This window comes from Corticium candelabrum, chromosome 5 (genome assembly GCF_963422355.1).
Source record: "Corticium candelabrum chromosome 5, ooCorCand1.1, whole genome shotgun sequence".
In the NCBI taxonomy this organism is placed as follows: domain Eukaryota; kingdom Metazoa; phylum Porifera; class Homoscleromorpha; order Homosclerophorida; family Plakinidae; genus Corticium; species Corticium candelabrum.
The window spans coordinates 690819-709424 of record NC_085089.1 but is presented as its reverse complement, the minus strand read 5'-3'; the positions used below and the strand labels follow the sequence as shown (position 1 = coordinate 709424).

Genomic DNA, 18606 nt, shown 5'->3' with positions numbered 1-18606 from the left:
CCGCCTCTTCTCAATATATTGCGGTAGGACCAGCATTAGTGTTCAGTTTCATAAATGCATACCTTTCCAATTACGGCCGTAATACAAAAACGACGAAGGCCCGCCCGCTAGAACATCGTGTCGCATCCTGCTGCACGGGTACCTTTGTGTTTACAGTGGCTACGGTTTTATCATTTGTGTGTTAGTAGGGAACGCGAACGGGACGCTAGGAAACACTTTCTTTTATAGTGGTGCCGCGGACGCGATCGGCATGTGTCTGATCGCCGTGAATCCGCTGCAGCTGCTTGTCGCGCGTGGAGCCGCGAATTCGCGATGAAAATTCGCGATGCGTGCATCCGCTATGACTCGATCGTCCAGATTCGATGTGACTTGCCGCGAAATCGCGACAAAACTTCGCCGTGAATTCTCTGCAAGACTTCGTCTAGTAGACGTGATCATGAAGTCGTTGAGCATGCAGCTGGCTGGCTAGTAAGCATCGGTTCGTACAAACGGCTTTACTAGGTGTCGTTACTGCCGTTGACAGGCGCAGAATACGAACAACGTGTAGGGACGTGAGTTTGCGTGAAGAGCGCACTACAAGTCGTCGTTTGTGTACAGTGTAGTCTTTGGTAGAAAGCAGATATGCATGAGAAGTCTTCGTTGATTACAGCTGTCATTGGGAAGGTATGCATTATGAAACTGAACACTAATGTTGGTCCTAGGACCAACCGCAATATTTAATATATTGAGAAGAGGCGGTACCATCCCAGACCTGGGTCACGGCCGTTTCAACTATGCGAGGCCGCGCAACTTAGTTGTTGCGCATGCTCAGTTAAAAATGACCGGTTTTTGCTCAAGTGACGTGAATCGGCGTTTGCACACAGATACTGCAGAAAGCGTAGGCTGTCTTTTAGGGTATGACCACACAATCGGGTAGTGTCGCTATCTGAAGAAGATCTCTGGAAATCTCGAAGTCCTTTGTAGCATGTGAAACGACACATTTCTCGTCCTCCTGTTTTGCCGCATTCTCCGGGTTTTGCGAGGACTTTCGCTGTAATCCAGTTATTTGTGCTTACTAGAATTCAGTTCGTGGGAGATCCTACCGATGTACGCCTCGCCGTAATGGAAGAATCGAGACCCAAAGATGACGGAGTCAGGTTTGTTTTTATTCTTACTCACAGCGCATTCTACAGACCTCTACCTCTATCACAGATGCCAATTGTAGTTTCTGCCTTTCGCTTTTTGACTATTGGCCGATGCCGTGTGACCTGAGGCATGACCATCTCTACTGCAGTAATGCTAGTGGTGGGCTCTTGATGTGCTTCTTATAGCTGCTGGCACTGGAAACAGTCATACAAGGGAGACTGATGCAAATGTTGAATGGCACACTTCTTGCACATTAAATGGTTGCATTGGAGTTCAACTGGGATGTTGACAACTTTTCACACAGGGTGCACTTGAACGAGTCAAACAGGTACAGAACTGACTCAAATTGGATGAAATGAGATAGTTGGATTGCTTGAATAAAGTCTTATGAACATAGGGCTTCTGGTGCTACTGTTTCTATTTGTTGGATTAGGTCAGTCAATTTGATTGCTGACTGACCTGTGAGAACAAGCTGATTCTTTTTTCAATAATTGGGTGGTCTTCCTTCTTTCTTCTGTTGCTGACAACTACAGCAGGTGTTGCAGTTTTCTGAGTGTACCATCCACTCTCTGCAGAAAGGTACAAGAATAGAGGCTCCTTGCCTCTTTGTAAATCAATGCACCACTAGATGGCAGCAGACACAGAAATTGGTAGGATGCACAGAAACATTATCTGCTCCAACATCTATCTTGTACAACTGGAGAATCCTGTTTTTGTGGTCTAGACATTTGTACTGACATCCTCTCGATTGAACCTGGGGGCACATAACCTGCGAAGCTCTCGTACGGAAAGGATGTGATGTGCCATATCCATAGACTAGACTGACAACACTTGTATACTGGTTAACTGTTTCTGTATACGTCTTAAGTAGTGTATGGAGTAAGGAAAGGGCATGAGAGAATGATGAGGTAAAGAACTGCTACACGTGTACCATTCAAGTTCAAGGAACCAGTGTTGGTACACCATTAGCAAGTTTTTGTGGCAAAGTTTATTTTACCATAGATATGATTTTACTTACATTCCAAGTTGCTAAGAATAATATCTCTAGGCACGTGACCTAGGCCATCTTGTCATATTCTAGTGCTATTTTAGTATAAAATGACCATGCTTCTGTTCTTGTGTCACCATAACTTATTTGTCCGCGTTCCCTGTCTCTGACGTTGATTAGGTCGTCGCTCGTACAAACCTGCAGTCGATCCTTGCAAATTAAGTTCTCCAGGAGACCATCTAGTCTTGTGTACATGTGTACGCTGGCTTGTCCTCGCGGTCAATTCCTTCATATGGCTTGCAGACGTGAGTGGCAGCATGTGTCTGTGTTTGCAATCGTCGGCTGTATGACGTGTTTCATACTGTTGTTCCCCAGCAGAGAGGTTCGTGCATGTCGACGACGATGTCTCATGCATGATCTCCGTTCTTCTTGTTTTCTCATCGGTTGGCCGTTGCCCTGTGTTTGGATAAAGTAGCTGCACTTTTTACATCGAGAAACAAAGTGGAAGCACCCTTGTAGACGAGTTCAGTCTCAGCTTTCCACATTTTCAGGCAGCTAGGAGCCAAGTCACGTGTCAAAAGACTCGCAACTGTATCGTTATTTCTATGAGGCGTACACAAAAGCCGAGCGACGGTGGCGGTGGTGTCTCACATGAGTCTTGTTTGTGATCATTGTTATATCTGCAAAAACCCGGAGATGTGAGATAACAGTGAAAACGACCTCTGTAGTCATGGAAGTGTGACTCATTTAGAAACGTGCTATGAGACTTACAATCTATAGAGTTATGGTATGAACGTCTGCACTTACTTTCTTGCACGTTGTTCGCTTATTGTCATTCAGGCATAGAAGAAAGAATGGAAAACGTTTCACAGGAAGTGATGGTATGTTGGCGATCGCGCAATTCCACGTGACTGAGCACGTGCAAACTAAGTTGCGCAGGCGAAACGGCCGTGGGGTGTGGAGGACGATTTTGAATCGGCGCTACACGGGTCTGGGAGGCCGAGGCTAAGCTAAGACACTGTAAAGAGAATCCATACATTAATTAAGTTACTAACAGTACTACTTTATAAATAATCAAATACCTATTCTAAACTAAAAACATTTCAATGCAATCGATGAAAGGATTTATGCTTATATGTTCACACTGACACAGTAAGCACGTCCAAGAACAAACGGGTTTAGATATTGTAACGTGCGTTAACGGTTATCCGGGTAGTGTTGTGATGGCGTGCCCGAAAATGGCAGCGCGTCGGCTGAGTGGACAGGAAGGGAAGCGAAATGCTTGCACCGCACACTCGCATACCGTCGCAGACCTGCGACCAGTGGGCGTCTCCACGTTATCACTTGGACCCGGAGAAACAAGAAGAAGAGCGAGAAGGGAGCGTAGTGGCGACGTCAAGCCCTAGGTCGCACGCAACATATACCATCTTAGTATGTTTTTACACCGATTTTTCTCACTTCCCGAAATCGGAGAGAGAGCGCTCCCTAACGTTTACAGATGCGTGACGTGTACTTTCAAGCGGTCTACGAGTAGTTCCATGCGCGTTTGATGGCGGGGAGTGCCGATACGTGGCTGTCTGGCTTGTTGTGCTGCGAGAGGGACCCCGGTGGCACCCGTTTAGACAGCGCGACGTCGATTTCGACGCTTCTCGCTTTTCGTCGACCATTCTGGCGTGCCCTATGGCAAGATTAAGTCTTAGACAACTCTGTCGCTGTTTTTTCTCTCTAACAGCTTCATTTCTTTGCGTTTTTAGGTCGCGTGAGTTCGTTGCGTTTCGAAAATGGCACAGAAAGCGGTCGCTGCCGCTATGGCTCAGGGATTTAGCTCTAAGGAGCAGATGTTGAAGTCTCGTGCTGATAAGAAGACAGAATCGAAGGCATGGAGAGCAGAGTCGCTACAGAGTGTCCAGAGGAACGGCACATTGGCTGCTCCGCTGCATCTTCAGAGACTGCAGGGAGCGCTCAATTTAGCTCCTGTTATTGCCTACGTGGAAGATCTGTTCAGTAGACCGGTCAAACCGAGTTGGTGTGTGTGTGCGTGACTGTGTGCGTGTGTGTGTGCCTGCCTGCCTGCCTGCCTGCCTGCCTGCCTGCCTGCCTGCCTGCCTGCCTGCCTGCCTGCCTGCCTGCCTGCCTGCCTGCCTGTCTGTCTGTATCTCTGTCTGTCTCTCTGTCTGTCTCTCTGTCTGTCTGTCTCTCTGTCTGTCTGTCTCTCTGTCTGTATGCATTGTGATGCTCGTAGTTACTTTGGAGTGTGTAGTGGGGAGAGAAACGGACTCATGAAGACACCGTTGTCCTCTGTTGAGAAAGAACTTCTTGACCAAGGTTTAGATGCATGTAGACCTGTTCTACATTTGTGTTTGTTATATGGTTGTTCGATAATTTGCAATGATGTGTCAACAGAGAAAAGGGTTATCAATGGTAGGCCGTATAGGTTTTCAGAAGTTCAGGAGAATGGCCGACAATGGCTGAAGGTAAGAGATATGTGGGTGGGTGTGTGTGTGTGTGTGTGTGTGTGTGTGTGTGTGTGTGTGTGTGCGTGCGTGCGTGCGTGTGTGTGCGTGCGTGCGTGCGTGCGTGCGTGCGTGCGTTAATTATACTTGGCATGACCTCATGCAGGTTGCTATGCTCTATTGCAAGTGTGTCCAGAGATGGTTAACTTTGTTACTGAAGTTGCACTGATTGATTGAGAGCTGTTGTCATGTGTACACATGACTTTGTTCTGTCTACCTGTTTGTCTACCCACTCGCTTTATTTTGCCTGCCTGTCTGTCTGTCTGAGACTCCCTGTGTCTGCTTGATCTCATTGCTTCATTACTTCAGGAGCTCCTGCTGAGCGATTCTTCAATGTCAAGTGATGACGACTCACTCTGCAATGACGACCTACAAATATTAGTCAATGTCCACACAAAACACAAGCAACCAGTTGATAGAAATCAGGTTTGACGACAGTTTTTTTGTGTTTTACAATATTACAATATTTCATCCAGTTTTCTTGTCAGCTAAAAGAATTTCAATACTATAGCGCAGGACTGCTGTCAACAGTTGGCAAAATGACTGATACTAATGTGGACTCAGATTTTGCTGACGCTAAGGACAACCATTCTAGAATGCCATTGGTCAACCCTCAACTGGCTCATTGTAAGAGTGATTGCCTATATATTAGTTAGTGTGGTCATAGTATATTAAATTTCTGCGGTTTTGGTTTTGCAGTTAACCAAAACCTTCAAAAGAAAGTTAAGGTGATGAGAAAGAAGAAGCGAAAACCATCAATAAGCTCGTCTCCTGAAGTTTGGAATGAGTCACATGCGTCGTATGTGTAGTCAGTCTGTAGCTTTGTTGTGCAGGATGATGTTGGCGACGACGACTATTACCCATACATACAGCCTGTGTTAGGAGATAGGATAGCAACCGGTCCTGTGGCACTTAGTGAGTCAGACGCACGAAGGAAAAAGGTGTGGGCATTCATCATAAAGAAAGAAATTCCAAAGGTAATCACAGCTTGTGGATGTCTCAATGATCGAAATATATACGCATTGACAGTGATCTTCTTACTGTTGTGTAACGTGATTGGCTGCTTATTCTCGATGACCATTTGTGTAAAACTATTGACAAATGTAGAATTTCTCAGGTGGGAGGGCATATGTGCTGCTTTGACAGCGTGACATGATAAGACCGAGTGTTGTGTGCAAACAGTATCTGTAGACAATAGCCATTTAGATGGATGAAATCATGTCGACACATGTGTACTTCACACATCTTTCACACATCTTTCTGCCTTCAACACGAACATTTCTCTTATGTCAGTAAAGACGTCTTAGACAAATTGCATTGACAAACAAGTACACTGACAACAACCATTTCAATCATAAGTATTACTTCTTGAAATTTTAATCAATTTTTGTATTTATATATGCATGCTGATGGTTGTTTATTGTTAATTTGTTTTGCATTGTAGACTCAGAGGCAGAAAAACACTATTCGAAACAACACATTGAGTGCTGCAAAGAAGGTTTTTAAGAATTTGTTGTTATTTTGATAGTTTTTGTTGCAGTTCTGTCATTGATTCGTTTATTAAATTATAGATTGCTTTATTGTGTCAAAAAGAAGTGAGGAAAAAGGCGATAAAATCTCAGAAATGCAGCAAGGATACTGTCAGCAGGGCGAGACGTCTTGCCAAGGAGGTACAGTGCATTGTATTCACCATACCATGTGTACAGTGTAAACATGGTATTGTGCTCTCTATTTGAATAGTTATTGTCTCGTCGTCGCCAGTGAGCCCGGTTAGCTCAGTCGGTAGAGCATGGGACTCTTAGGAGTTGCCAGTCATCCCAGGGTCGTGGGTTCGAGCCCCACATCGGGCGTTCACAACTCGCTTTTTTTTTCTTTTTTCGCTTCATTTTCTTTCATTGTCAGAACGATTAAAGTTTTTATTAAATAAACAGCAGGATTCGGAATCTGTTTGCTTTGTGACATGCCTCGTGTACCCAGACAGTTTAAACCTTTGTCATTATTCGAAATGTTGTCAAAACCGTACCAAAGTGATTTTGCCAAAACAGGATGAATAATTTATTTTAACGTAAAAATTTTATATACTAGACTTTTAGGAAGTTAGCAGAAAAATGCAGCACATGTGGATGCATGGAGAGGACTAATGTATGTATGGTATAGGTATTTTTCCGTTTCGCCTTTTTAACATTTTTTATTGATTGGCGAATATGCTTTACAAAGCTACAGATACTAATTTTTTACTAATCTGGGCATATGCATATACATAAGGCATGCATATCTGTATACAAACGATGAATTCATGGTAGATAAAATTATGTATTTTGTCTGTTGCTGTTGTTGTATTTTGATGTGGGCATTAGTTCTACCACTTCAGTTGATTGTTGGAGTTTTGTGTCTAGATAGATAGTCTGTCATGTCAAGTGAAGTGAACGAAACTCTGTTGTTGAATTTCAGATGCTTGTATACTGGAAGAAATATGAAAAGGTTGAACGTGAACACAGGAAACGAGCTGAGAAAGAAGCACTCGAGCAACGTAAACTGGAAGATGAAATGCGTGAGGTAAAGAGGAATACTAGCTGAAATGTAGTGTGGTTCACGTTGACCCACAATGTATCAATTGTGTGTGTTAGGCTCGCCGGCAGCAACGAAAACTAAATTTTCTTATCACACAAACAGAGCTGTATGCTCACTTTATGGCCAAGAAGTTGACTGGTTTGCAAGGCAGACACTTTTTATGGTACGTGTTTGTATGTGGATATTTGCAGGTGACAAAGAGAATTCCATGGACAAGATTCTCAAGAAACTTGATGAAGCACCGATGCAAATGCAAGGACCCAGAGGATGCACCGTAACACTTGCAAAAGATGATTATGATGTGACAGCAGTGAAGTCACAAGTGATGGCTAATGTGCATGAAGCAGTGCAGACTAATGAGACAAGAGTAAGTGTCCAAGCTTATTACAGTTGTTTTGGTAGCTAGAACACTGGTTTATAGTTGTTTATTTGGTTTTATTTATTTATTGTTGATTCATTCAATTGTTTGTTTTTCTGTAGTCTGTATATTTGTCTATTGATCTATTTGTCACTTTGTCTACTTGCTTTCTGTCACCATGTTAAAATTGTTTGTCTGCCAAGGTAATAATGAACCATGGAACTATAGAAAGAGATAACATCTTGGATACTGTCTCTTGTGTTTATTAATTTTAATGCATTTTGACTGCATGATCTTAAGTTAAGGCATTAATATTGTTATTATATTTAATAGTGTATGTCTTTATTAATGAAACTTTATGAAATGTATAAGTCATTAATTCATTTGTTTTTCATGTTTACAGACACAAACTTATGATGCTATTGCTACAGGAAACAGAAACGGCAACAGCAACATGCAACTCAAATGTAAGAACTTTGATAACAATCTGATTCATGAAATGTAACATTGTCATTCACTGGTGTAGTTGATGAAAACTACAGTTTAGCCAATCCAATGATGGACGTTAACAACGCACCACAGCCAAGTTGTTTTGAGGGTCAACTGAAAAGTTATCAACTGAAAGGAATGAACTGGTTGGCTAGTTTGTATCATCAGGGGATCAATGGAATTCTGGCTGATGAAATGGGCCTCGGAAAGACAGTACAATCTATTGCAGTGCTTGCACACTTGGCTGAGGTGCAGAATATATGGGGTCCTTTCTTGGTGGTGGCTCCAGCATCGACACTGCACAACTGGCAACAGGAAGTATCTAGATTTGTCCCCATGTTCAGGGTACATCTCTTATTGCGCAGGCGTGCGACACACACACACACACACACACACACACACACACACACACACACACACACACACACACATGCACTCGAGTTTATGCATGCTTTTTCTAACGATTTGAGCAATACGTTGTTTTCATTAGGTGTTGCCGTATTGGGGAACTCTCAATGAGAGAAAAATATTAAGAAAATACATGACTCAGGTATGTATTGTTGCATCTCTTTGTTCTCTAGCACTGCATGCTTTCACAAGACACATACCTGCTTCAGCCATTCAATGCAATGAATCAGTCTGTCAACGTTTTATTCAGGCATTATTAATTATATTTTATCTGTTTAGGATAGACTAACAGCATACACCAAAGACGCTCCAGCACACATTGTCATTACCAGCTACCAGATTGTATGCTTCAGACAACACGTTCGTTATTTGTCTGTATTATTTTGGTGTCTTTAGGTCATATCAGATGTCAAGTTTTTTCAACGTTTACAATGGCAGTATCTTATTCTTGATGAGGCTCAGGCAATCAAAAGCAGTTCAAGGTGATTAGATATAATACATTGTGTAGCTATTGTCGTAATATGTAAAATACGTGAAATACAGCATTCGGTGGAAGATGCTGCTCGGGTTCAAGTGTAGAAATCGTTTGTTATTGACAGGCACTCCCATACAGAACACAATGGCAGAGGTACAGTGCATGTTGTGTTTGTATTAATTAATTAAAATGGGAGCAAAACGGATTGTTTATATTTAGCTGTGGGCGTTGCTACATTTCATCATGCCGACACTCTTTGATTCACACGCCGAGTTCAATGAATGGTTCTCAAAGGACATTGAAAGTCATGCAGAGAAAAAGTCAGGCCTTGATGAAAGTAAGTCGTTTGTGATGCTAGATATTAAGTGGTTGCTTGTGCTATATGTGTGTGCACAGTAGTGACAGGTAAGTGTTTATTACATGGTCTATGCACGCACGTTGTTTACTAGATTGTGAGTATAGTTTTTGGCTTATGAACCACGTTATATGATTGATGCAGTGAATTTTGGTTGTGTCTTGATTTGATGATGCAATCAATGGCTTTGTGTCTTACAGACCAACTATCTCGACTACACTTGATTCTAAAGCCCTTCATGTTGAGACGAATCAAGAAAGACGTTGAGAATGAAATGGCAGACAAGGTTACTCGCACAGTTTTTGCAAATTTGTTGTTGTCACGTCGTAATTTGTTTGTGTTTTTTGATTATAGATTGAGATTCAATTGACATGTCAGATGACTGAACGTCAGCGACGTCTGTATCAAGGTGTGCGCAATAGGATATCAATCGAGGAGCTTCTGAGGTCAACGTCAACGACTTCGTCCGCCCAAGCATCAAGTAACACATTAATGAACTTGGTTATGCAGCTGAGAAAGGTTGAATGGCAATTGGTTTTCTTGTATGCACAGAATTAGATTGTTATTATCATTATATTGCATTTAGGTTTGCAATCATCCAGAATTGTTTGAGCGAAGAGACGTTCAGTCTCCTTTTGTTTTACGGCTGCCAGAATATGAGTTACCGAGGTTGCTGTTTCATGAGGGTTAGCATCTCTTTGTACTTTCTAAGTTGATGTGTAAATACTTAATTAAGTGATATCATAGAGTTGATTGGTGGAATTCCACGGGAACTGAAAAGGTAAAACTACGTGTTACGTGGATTTGTGAATTAGGTAGTTGCTTGTCTTGTTGCATGACTTCTTGCTTGTTAGTTCACTCTCTTGTTCACTTGCATGCAAGTTTAATTTCTAATTTGGTTAACTTCACGTTTGTACTTGCTTACCTTCTTGTCTTTGACTTTATTAGGCTTTTCTGTAATTTGTTAAGCATATGGTCTACTGAGTATATCCACCATTCTCTCTTTCCTTCTGATGGTACACATTACGACTCGTACTAACTTAAGATGTTGCATTACTGAGATTTGCTATTTGCTTTTTAGAACAGGAAAGGAGCTCGTGCTTTTCATTCTTACGTTTTGTTGACGTGTCACCGAGTGAGATATCTGCAGCCATGCTTTCCGGGTTGCTCACCATGTAAGTTTACAATCAGTTTTAGTTATTGCAAAATCATCTTATACTACTTGTGTTCTTACAGACTTGTGAGTGTTGTGGCTATGAATGCTGCAGCATGTCGCTTGTATCATGCAAGGTTGTGGGGATCGGGTGAGACAGAAAATCACGACGGCATCAGGTAGTGAGTGTTGTTGTAAAGGAGAGTAGACTTTACGTGTTGTGGTCACTTGTGGTGTAGCTTGAGTCTTTTGTATTAGGCAATTAGTTTACCAACAATTTATTCTTGTCTTGCAGTGCCTTTGTTATGCAGTCTTTCTTAATTTTTGCTACTTGCCGTGTGATTTAGTGCATCTTAAAAGTCCCGGTCGGCTCAGTTTATGTTTCAAGTTTTTTTGATTTGCCACATTTTAAGTTTATTCAAACGAGCTTATTCAAACACGTTTAAACATGCTTTTGCAATAGAAAAGTTTGTTTATGTGTTTGTTTCTTTGTGTGTTGTCTGTCTGTCTGTCTGTCTGTCTGTTAGCAAGTGTGTCTATCTGTATGCCAATCAGTTAGCCTGTCTGTTTGTCTGTCTGTCTATCTTTTGCTTGTTTGTTTTATCACATTTGGATCTTGTATGTTCGTCTTTTAGATGGAAGCTGTTGTTGGCACTAACATCACCATTGTCTGTGGCTGCCATCAACATGAGTTCAATTCTGCAAGATCTTGTTTTTACAAGTCACACCTCAAGTGTGACATCTCATGAAACTCATACCATTTATCGCAGTTATTTCAGTGCAATGTCACATTCAGTGGATGTTTCTCAAAGAGTGCACACGTTGAAGAGTCCCACTCTTCAGTCTCCAATCTGTGGAACTCTCTTTACATTTGGTCAACGTTCTCCAACAAAGATTTCCTCACCAACGAAATCGGTTGCTCCGCAGTTGCCAGCAGTCACGTCAAATTCCACAGAATGCCTACAGGATTTGCTTTGCGATGACATGCTGCCTCCAGAAATGACCACACCCATTGCTGTAAGGAAACTGCAACCAACCAGCCTTCCCTCATTTTTACTGTGCTGTGTACCAAGGGTAAAGACAACTTGGATTTATATCTCATGAATTAATGAGTTGAATTATTGATGTGTGTTGAGCAGGCAGCTTCTGGGATGAGATTTCCATTGATTGTGGATAGGAATGCTGAGTACTTGAGGCAGGAGCTAATGAGAGGTGGAACACCAGCCGAGCGGAACTTTTTGTTGACTGGCATCTCATTTGAGAACAGGCGGTCTCTCACAAGTCACTTACTTGTCACTAAGGTACCTCTTTATCCGTCTCCTGCTGGTGGACTAAACGCTTGTCAACCAGAGAGAGGATGGTCTCACATTCAAATTCCAGGTAGAACGGTTACACTTAATGGATGTGTTTGGATTGTTTTATTGCTTGTTGTGATGATGTGTGCAGACAAAGAGCTATTGGTGATTGATGCTGCCAAGTTGAATGTTCTCGATCGTTTGCTTTCCAAACTGAAACGAGAGAGACATCGTGTTTTGATTTACTGTCAAATGACACGCATGATTGACTTGTTAGAGGTGTGGGTCTATGTAGGATGATTATTATGTTGTATGTAAATGAACTAGTTTGGTTTGTAGGAATATATGGGCTATCGTAAGCATAAGTATATCAGACTTGATGGCTCATCAAAGATTGCTGATCGTCGAGACATGGTGGCTGATTTCCAGACAAGGTGAAGTTGTAATATATTGACATCAGAGTTTGTTTTGATATCTGTCTTTGCAGATCAGAAATCTTTGTGTTTTTATTGAGTACCAGAGCTGGTGGTCTTGGAATCAATCTAACTGCTGCAGACACAGTAAGAAAACAAATCAGGCATGTCTGTGTGTTTGTTTGTTTGTTTGTTTGTGTATGCATGTGTTTACTGTTATTATGTTTGCAGGTGATTTTCTATGACAGTGACTGGAACCCTACAGTTGATCAACAAGCAATGGATCGAGCACATCGTCTTGGCCAAACGAAGCAGGTCACTGTGTATCGTCTTGTGACGAAGGGAACAGTGGAAGAACGAATTCTCCAACGTGCCAAAGAAAAGAGCGAGGTATAACATGTTGTTCAGTGTGATATGCGTGTATGGTTTGTTTGTTAGTGTGCTTTACTGGTTGTTTGTCTCTTTGTCAATTAAGTTTGGTTACATCAATTTGGTGTGTTTGTGTAGATTCAAAAGATGGTGATATCTGGTGGCCAATTTCGTCCTGATGCTTTGAAACCTAAGGAAGTCGTTTCACTTCTTTTGGATGATACTGAAATGGAGTCGAAATGTAAGATGTATTTTTGTGCAGTTGTGGCATCCACTAACATGCAGCAATCTTGTAGTTTTGCAGAAGCAAGCAGAACAAGAGCAAATGAGAAAGAAGAGGCGCAAAAGACTCGTGGGAAACCAACAGGTTTCCGTAAACTTTTTCTTATTATTTTGTTTCCATTCATTGTTGTTTGTGTTTTCTGCTGTTTGTAGCCTACCGACAGCTTGGCTGCCAAGAAACCAAAGTCAAGAACAGCAACTCTTAAAGCTGAGAGTGGAATTGATTCTCAGCAACCCTCACCTGCTGCTCATTCGTATTCTCCTAGTGTCATGTCATCTGTTGCATCTAATGATGATGACGATGACGACTGTGTTGAACTTGAGATTGACTTGAGTATGACTGGAGAAGGACTCGATGATTTTGCGGGTACTACAAGTGTCCTGGGTGATAATGAGAGTAGCTTTAGCGAACTTCCTCTGTCTCCAAGTGCTTTGTTTAACGAACCAACTGTAGGTAAAGCAAGAGGACCAGCCGGTAGTGGCAAAGGACGAGGAGCTAGAAAGAACAGAAAACTACCAGGAACCGACAGTGGGACACCAGCAAAGAAAGCCAGGATTACAAAACGACCGAGAGCTGGTCTTAGTGCACAAGGCCGATCTATGGCTGCAGCCGCAGGTGCAGCAGCTGCAACAGCTACTCTTCAAGCTACATACAGTGATAGAAACACATCGACACATGCAAGTATTGTGACAGGTCAAAGAACAGCGGATTCATTTTCTACTCAATCTGAGATGGGAACGTTTCATCGTGATAACTATCATGCTAATGGAAGTCCTGCTGCACAAAGCAGAGCAATCGAGCAGAGAACTTCCTTGTGTGTGCCAGCTTCCCAACATGGCCAAACAAGCTACCTTCCGCCAACTTGCCAAGTGCAAGGCCAATATCGAACCGATCATATTCCTTCATTGTACTCTAGCTATAGATCACAACACCAGTAAGATTATGGTAATTTGGTTAACGTTGTATTGCCTATGTACTTGCAAAGTCTTAGACATATTGTCTGTAGAGTTATAAGTTGACTCAGTAAATATATGGCTGACTGATGTGTAGTTGATATTAATTTCTGGCTGCATTTCGTATTCTTCACTTTTCTAGCTACATCTATAGAGGATTTAACGTATTAGGTCATAACACTTGCTGTGCACGTGCAGTAGGACATGTAGACAACTTGACAGATACAAAATCGGTTTTTAAATATTTTGCAATTACTAAATTAGCTACAATCAATATATTTTTAATTAATTAATTAACGGTGATAACAAACTTGAGGTGTGACTAGAACTATTTTGCTCACTCGCTTCATCGGCAGAGTGCCTCATTGATATTCCACATGTTTAGCACACAGTTCGTAATTTCGTGTTGTTGAGATGTCACACGTTGTAGATTCTACTACCAGTGGCTGTTACACAGGTCTACAACAGTCTACACGAGCTGCTGTTATCGTGTAAGATTTAAATTAGTTTACTAATATTTTATGTGCAGATGAAGGTACCAGTGAGCTTGTACCGTCTGTATTCGTGCTACACTCCGATGCAGCAAGAGATTTCGAGCTGGGTAGGTTCGTTGTCAGCGCAATCGCCGATTTGGGCTTATCTGTTTATCATCTCGCTCTTGAGAGCTTCGTGACGAAGAGAGAAGCTCTGGAGACTGCACTAGAGCAGGCGCAGTACTACGTGGTTATTTTCAGTGAAAAATTCAAGAAGGATGCGAAGTCTGCTAAACATCTGAACATTTTGTTCGAGAAATTTGTTAGCAGGAGACAGAAGACTGTGTTGCCAGTTCATTTTGACGTTTCAGAGCAGAAAATGAGGAACATGTTTCCTGTATTCAACGTTTTCTGTGCAAAGCAAGTGTCATCGTCGTCTGATTTACAAGCAGAATCAAAGAGACTTGCTCGTGAGTTGTACTTTCTTATTAGAAAATCAAGTGAGTGTTGATTTGATATTAATTGAATGTGTTTAATTAATTAATGTTGTGGTGTACGTAGAACATGAGCAGTGTGTAGGACACAGTGGACTGCAGTGGGATTGGGAGAAAGAGGCAACAGTTGTGGAAGCTGAACGACTGGAATGGTGTTCTATCAGAAATATACAGGTCGATTGCTAGTTCATTAAAGTTGGTATGTTTCTAATATTATCTTTGTGTTAGACTGTTTCACTAACTGGCAAGATTTCTGACATTTTTGTTGTCATGGCTACAGGTTCTGACAGTTTGTCAGACCTCGTACCTGGAGATCTCATTGTGAGCGTGGGTGGACATGCCATTGAACAAATAGACAAGAATCAGGAGCTGAAGCAAACTGCAGGTGAAGAGGGTAAGCCTTTCCAGGTTGCTGTAAGACGAGTAATCAAGAAGCCAAACTACATGACATTTCATTTCTTTGAACAATTTCATGAGGACGATTCAGATCACACCACGAGTGTGGACAATACAGAACAAAATACTAATGATGGTACGACTTATTTTCTTTGTATATGCATTATTGTTCTGCATCGTTGACATGTCTGTAGGTCGCATTACAGTATTTGTTGGTTGTTCAGATGAAAACAAAGATGACAAAGATTGGGCAGTGCGACTAGCTTGTGCTCTGAGCGATTTAGGTTTTGTCCAAATGCTGGTTTGTGAGCGTTTGTTTGCAAACTTTTGCGATAGACTGAATGTTGCATTGAAATCTTCGTATTACATTCCTATCTTCAGTCCACTGGGCTTCTCTGAAGCAGCTGCAAACTGTCTTGTTAACATTGATCAGCTGAATACGATGTTTGATCAATTTATGGACTATGATAAGAAGGTTCTCCCCATTGCACGGTGCGGTATGACATGGAAAGAACTGACAGATAAACTTCCTACGTTTTGCCAACGTCCACTTGAGATTAGCAGTGATGTGGATGTAACCAAGTCTATAATGGATACAGCCAGGAAGTTTTACGGTGTGTCACTTTGGAATGAATTAGGGTTCAGCACAATACGTTGAATGACTTCGTATTTTGTAGATGAAGTTCCAGCAGTTAACAGCAGTTTGGAATGGGAATGGAGCTCAACAACAAAAACGGTTGTTTGTTGTCTGTCAATTTCACTGAGCCAAATTCAGGTATCGCAAAAATTGACTGAAAAACAATTTTGTTATTGACTTTAATATTATTATTGCAAAGGTTGTTTGTGATGGGAAATTCTCTACTGTGCTTGTTATTGGGCAACCCAGTCAGCGTTTTGTGACATCAGATTTGCATTCTGGTGATAAGGTGGTTGCTGTTAATGGTAATGAGGTTGATGGTTCTATCACCCAGGATGTATTGGATCGATCTGTTGACAGCCACGGAGAAACAATGAGCATAACAGTTTGTCCATGCAGTAGGAAACCTCAATATTGGGACGAGCCCTTGCTTTTGTCGAAATGGTCAAATTGTCTTCAACTAAATCCAGTTTATGCAAAGGCATCTCAACAGAAAAATACAACAACTGTTTCTGCAGTCGATTCAAACAATTATGTTTCTATTGAAAATGGATGCCAACAAGACGACGTCGTGTCAGTTTCTTTTCATCCCAGTCAGTTGAGTAATGTGAAGGCTATCGAGCATGTAGTTGATGATGTTAAGCAGGAAGGTTATGATGTGTTCTGATTTCAATGTTTTGTTATTGTATGAAATACGATTGCTTTGCAGTATCTGTACAAGACATGCAAGCAGCCACACATCAGGTGCCAATAATACATAAGACGCATTTGTTTGAACTCAAGTACATACTGAATGTTGACTGTGATTTTAGAATAGTTTAACATTTGCTGGCAATCCTCCTGGTAAGACATGCTATTGTATTTGAGTCTTTGATCATGTGACAATGTGATTGGTTGATTGTTGTGCAGACGTTTGTCATAATGAAGAGCTCAGTCCTCAGAAAGGTGAACTACCAGACATTGTGTGGTCCAGTCTTCAAGATGAATGTGAAGGAGATCAGTTAAAGGTGAATGACATCAATGATCTGTGGAATGAGGTTGAAGAGATAGAATGTGAAAAGACTGATGTTGGCCTTGGTTTAGTTTTCAGTGAAATATTGGTATGCAATTTGCGTTGAGTTGGTGAATGTGGTCATAAACTTTAGTGTGTTTGTTGAGGATCATGAAAAGAGACCATTAGCATTGTTCTTGACTGATGCCACAAGATGTATTACAGCTGATGGGACATTGTCTGTTGGCGATCGATTGCTGAGTGTTGGAGAACATGATCTTACGCACCTTGATTGTGCTGCTGCACGTGAAGTGTTCAAGAAGTTACCTGTTGGACGTGTTATGCTGAAGATACAACGTGCTTGCCATCCAAGCTATTGGTCAGATGATTCACAGTCATTACTCGTACAAGGTTTGCATAATGTGATTACTGTTGTAAATGTTGGTTTCTTTTACTTGGTTTATCTCATATGGATCAATCATGGCAGACGAAGACAACATGAAATCTGCTGATTTTGAAGGTTTTGTTGGGTCATTGTGTTTAGAACATTTGTTTTGCATGTTTGTATTTCAGAAGTGGAACTGACTTCATATGAAGAGCAACACATAGATGTTGCTGCTGGTGATGATTTATCTCTAGAAACAAAACCACACGAGGAATTGAAGTTAGGCCATCAAAAGATAGTTGGGAGTGAGACATTGCTATCTGACAACAGAACTTAATTAGAAATGAAACGCTCTACTGATTAGGTGAATTACCTAATTCGCTTATGACAGACTTGATGGAACGTGGAGCAGGTGAGGCGAGTGCCATGTCTGATGTGTCTACTCCTTATGAAGTCCAGCCAACAGTTGGCCAACTATCTGATCACACAAATGGTAAGTTTGCGCGTGACAGAACACTATGCATGTTTTCAATTATGTTGAGTGCTTTTAGCATTAAATGCTGTTCGGAGCAACAAACAGCCTTTAACAGCTGAAGATCTTCTTCGGCCTCACTGGGTTGCGCTGAATGCTCGACTTGAGGTATCTGATATTGTTAATCATTTATATGAAAGGCAAATCATATCATTGGAGAATATGGAAATGATTAAATGTGGTCGAACTAGACAGGAACGGGCCTATCAACTACTTATGATGTTAAACACGAGGTCATGGGCTGACGTCGTACAATTTGGACAAATATTGAGTCAATATTCACAAATGCGTGACTTGGGACAGAAAATTCTAGTTGATGCGGGTACTTTTTTCAAAACTAATGCAGAACTGTTTTGTCACTTGTCATTAATTTTGTAATCACAGGAAAAATTGAGCCTGACAAGTTGCTTGATGTTCGGTTTTTGGTTCAGGAAAACATACGTTTACAGCAGGAAAGCATACGTCTGCAGCAAGAAAACTATCAGCTGCAGGCAAAGCTTGACATGTTGACACTTCAGACTGCAAGAGATGGGAAGTAGAATGTTGTGTGCTCATGTGTGACAGTGAGTGACAGGCATATGGCGGATTTTCTAGTTTCCAGAGAATATCATGGTAACTGTGGTCAGTTGAAGTACACGTATATCACAGATGTTTTAGGTAATATACAAATTATTAACATATTGAAGAAAACAGACATGGCATTCAATGACGAATCGTTATACAGAGGAGGATTACAGTAGTGCCTCTGTGCACAGCTGTTGGATGTCAGACAATTGGAATGCAACGCATGCGCTCATTGTTATCTCTGATGTTAACTAGCACGTGCTAGTCGATGTTATGTCTCTGCATGCTTTCAAGAGGTATCAAATATTTAGATCTAGAACCAACTAAGCAATACAATGGTTGGTATATGTATACTTGTGAGGTTTGTGTTTACAGAGGTGTAGGAT

At 41.4% G+C, this 18606-nt stretch overlaps 2 protein-coding genes, 1 long non-coding RNA gene and 1 other non-coding gene across 6 annotated transcripts; all 4 read left to right on the top strand.

The window, feature by feature from the left end:
* Window positions 1-39: 39 nt before the first annotated feature.
* LOC134180242 (uncharacterized) lies at window positions 40-2230 on the top strand. Of its 3 annotated transcripts, XR_009969954.1 has the most exons (4): window positions 68-1136; window positions 1192-1453; window positions 1523-1775; window positions 1850-2230. It is a non-coding gene; the product is annotated as an uncharacterized LOC134180242 (long non-coding RNA). The 3 variants fall into 3 exon arrangements; XR_009969955.1 differs by having other exon boundaries at window positions 40-1131; window positions 1523-2118; XR_009969953.1 differs by having other exon boundaries at window positions 46-1136; window positions 1523-2118.
* Window positions 2231-3395: 1165 nt separating this feature from the next.
* Window positions 3396-13855, top strand: LOC134179833 (chromatin-remodeling ATPase INO80-like). The gene is made up of 36 exons (XM_062646812.1): window positions 3396-3544; window positions 3868-4139; window positions 4374-4438; window positions 4517-4587; window positions 4936-5052; window positions 5115-5253; window positions 5326-5402; window positions 5460-5603; window positions 6071-6124; window positions 6198-6296; window positions 7078-7182; window positions 7254-7335; window positions 7389-7564; window positions 7959-8022; window positions 8082-8389; window positions 8535-8594; window positions 8732-8794; window positions 8849-8934; window positions 8996-9080; window positions 9147-9264; window positions 9483-9568; window positions 9637-9801; window positions 9869-9968; window positions 10030-10063; window positions 10231-10298; window positions 10364-10457; window positions 10519-10614; window positions 11071-11509; window positions 11575-11815; window positions 11882-12009; window positions 12070-12164; window positions 12218-12290; window positions 12375-12533; window positions 12651-12753; window positions 12809-12879; window positions 12948-13855. The coding sequence occupies exons 2-36, from the start codon at window positions 3895-3897 to the stop codon at window positions 13731-13733; spliced, it is 4896 nt and encodes a 1631-aa protein (XP_062502796.1). The 5' UTR covers window positions 3396-3544; window positions 3868-3894; the 3' UTR covers window positions 13734-13855.
* Trnak-cuu (transfer RNA lysine (anticodon CUU)) lies at window positions 6391-6476 on the top strand. Its single transcript is given in 2 exon segments — window positions 6391-6427; window positions 6441-6476. It is a non-coding gene; the product is annotated as a tRNA-Lys (tRNA).
* Window positions 13856-14153: 298 nt separating the features above from the next.
* Window positions 14154-18508, top strand: LOC134179821 (uncharacterized). The gene is made up of 16 exons (XM_062646791.1): window positions 14154-14205; window positions 14278-14721; window positions 14783-14889; window positions 14944-15247; window positions 15306-15725; window positions 15789-15886; window positions 15948-16398; window positions 16458-16492; window positions 16561-16591; window positions 16658-16848; window positions 16907-17150; window positions 17227-17259; window positions 17313-17429; window positions 17489-17617; window positions 17676-17978; window positions 18041-18508. Exons 1-16 carry the CDS (start codon window positions 14163-14165, stop codon window positions 18193-18195), a joined length of 3105 nt encoding a protein of 1034 aa, XP_062502775.1. The 5' UTR covers window positions 14154-14162; the 3' UTR covers window positions 18196-18508.
* The last annotated feature ends 98 nt before the right edge of the window (window positions 18509-18606 follow it).

Coding starts and splice junctions, on each gene's coding strand:
- LOC134179833 (XM_062646812.1), top strand. CDS start 3,895: ATGGCACAGAAAGCGGTCGCTGCCGCTATGGCTCAGGGATTTAGCTCT. Junction 4,140..4,373: donor AGACCGGTCAAACCGAGTTG/GTGTGTGTGTGC, acceptor TGGAGTGTGTAG/TGGGGAGAGAAACGGACTCA. Junction 10,064..10,230: donor ATTCCACGGGAACTGAAAAG/GTAAAACTACGT, acceptor TGACTTTATTAG/GCTTTTCTGTAATTTGTTAA.
- LOC134179821 (XM_062646791.1), top strand. CDS start 14,163: ATGTCACACGTTGTAGATTCTACTACCAGTGGCTGTTACACAG. Junction 15,726..15,788: donor TACAGCCAGGAAGTTTTACG/GTGTGTCACTTT, acceptor CGTATTTTGTAG/ATGAAGTTCCAGCAGTTAAC. Junction 16,493..16,560: donor TGCAAGCAGCCACACATCAG/GTGCCAATAATA, acceptor CTGTGATTTTAG/AATAGTTTAACATTTGCTGG.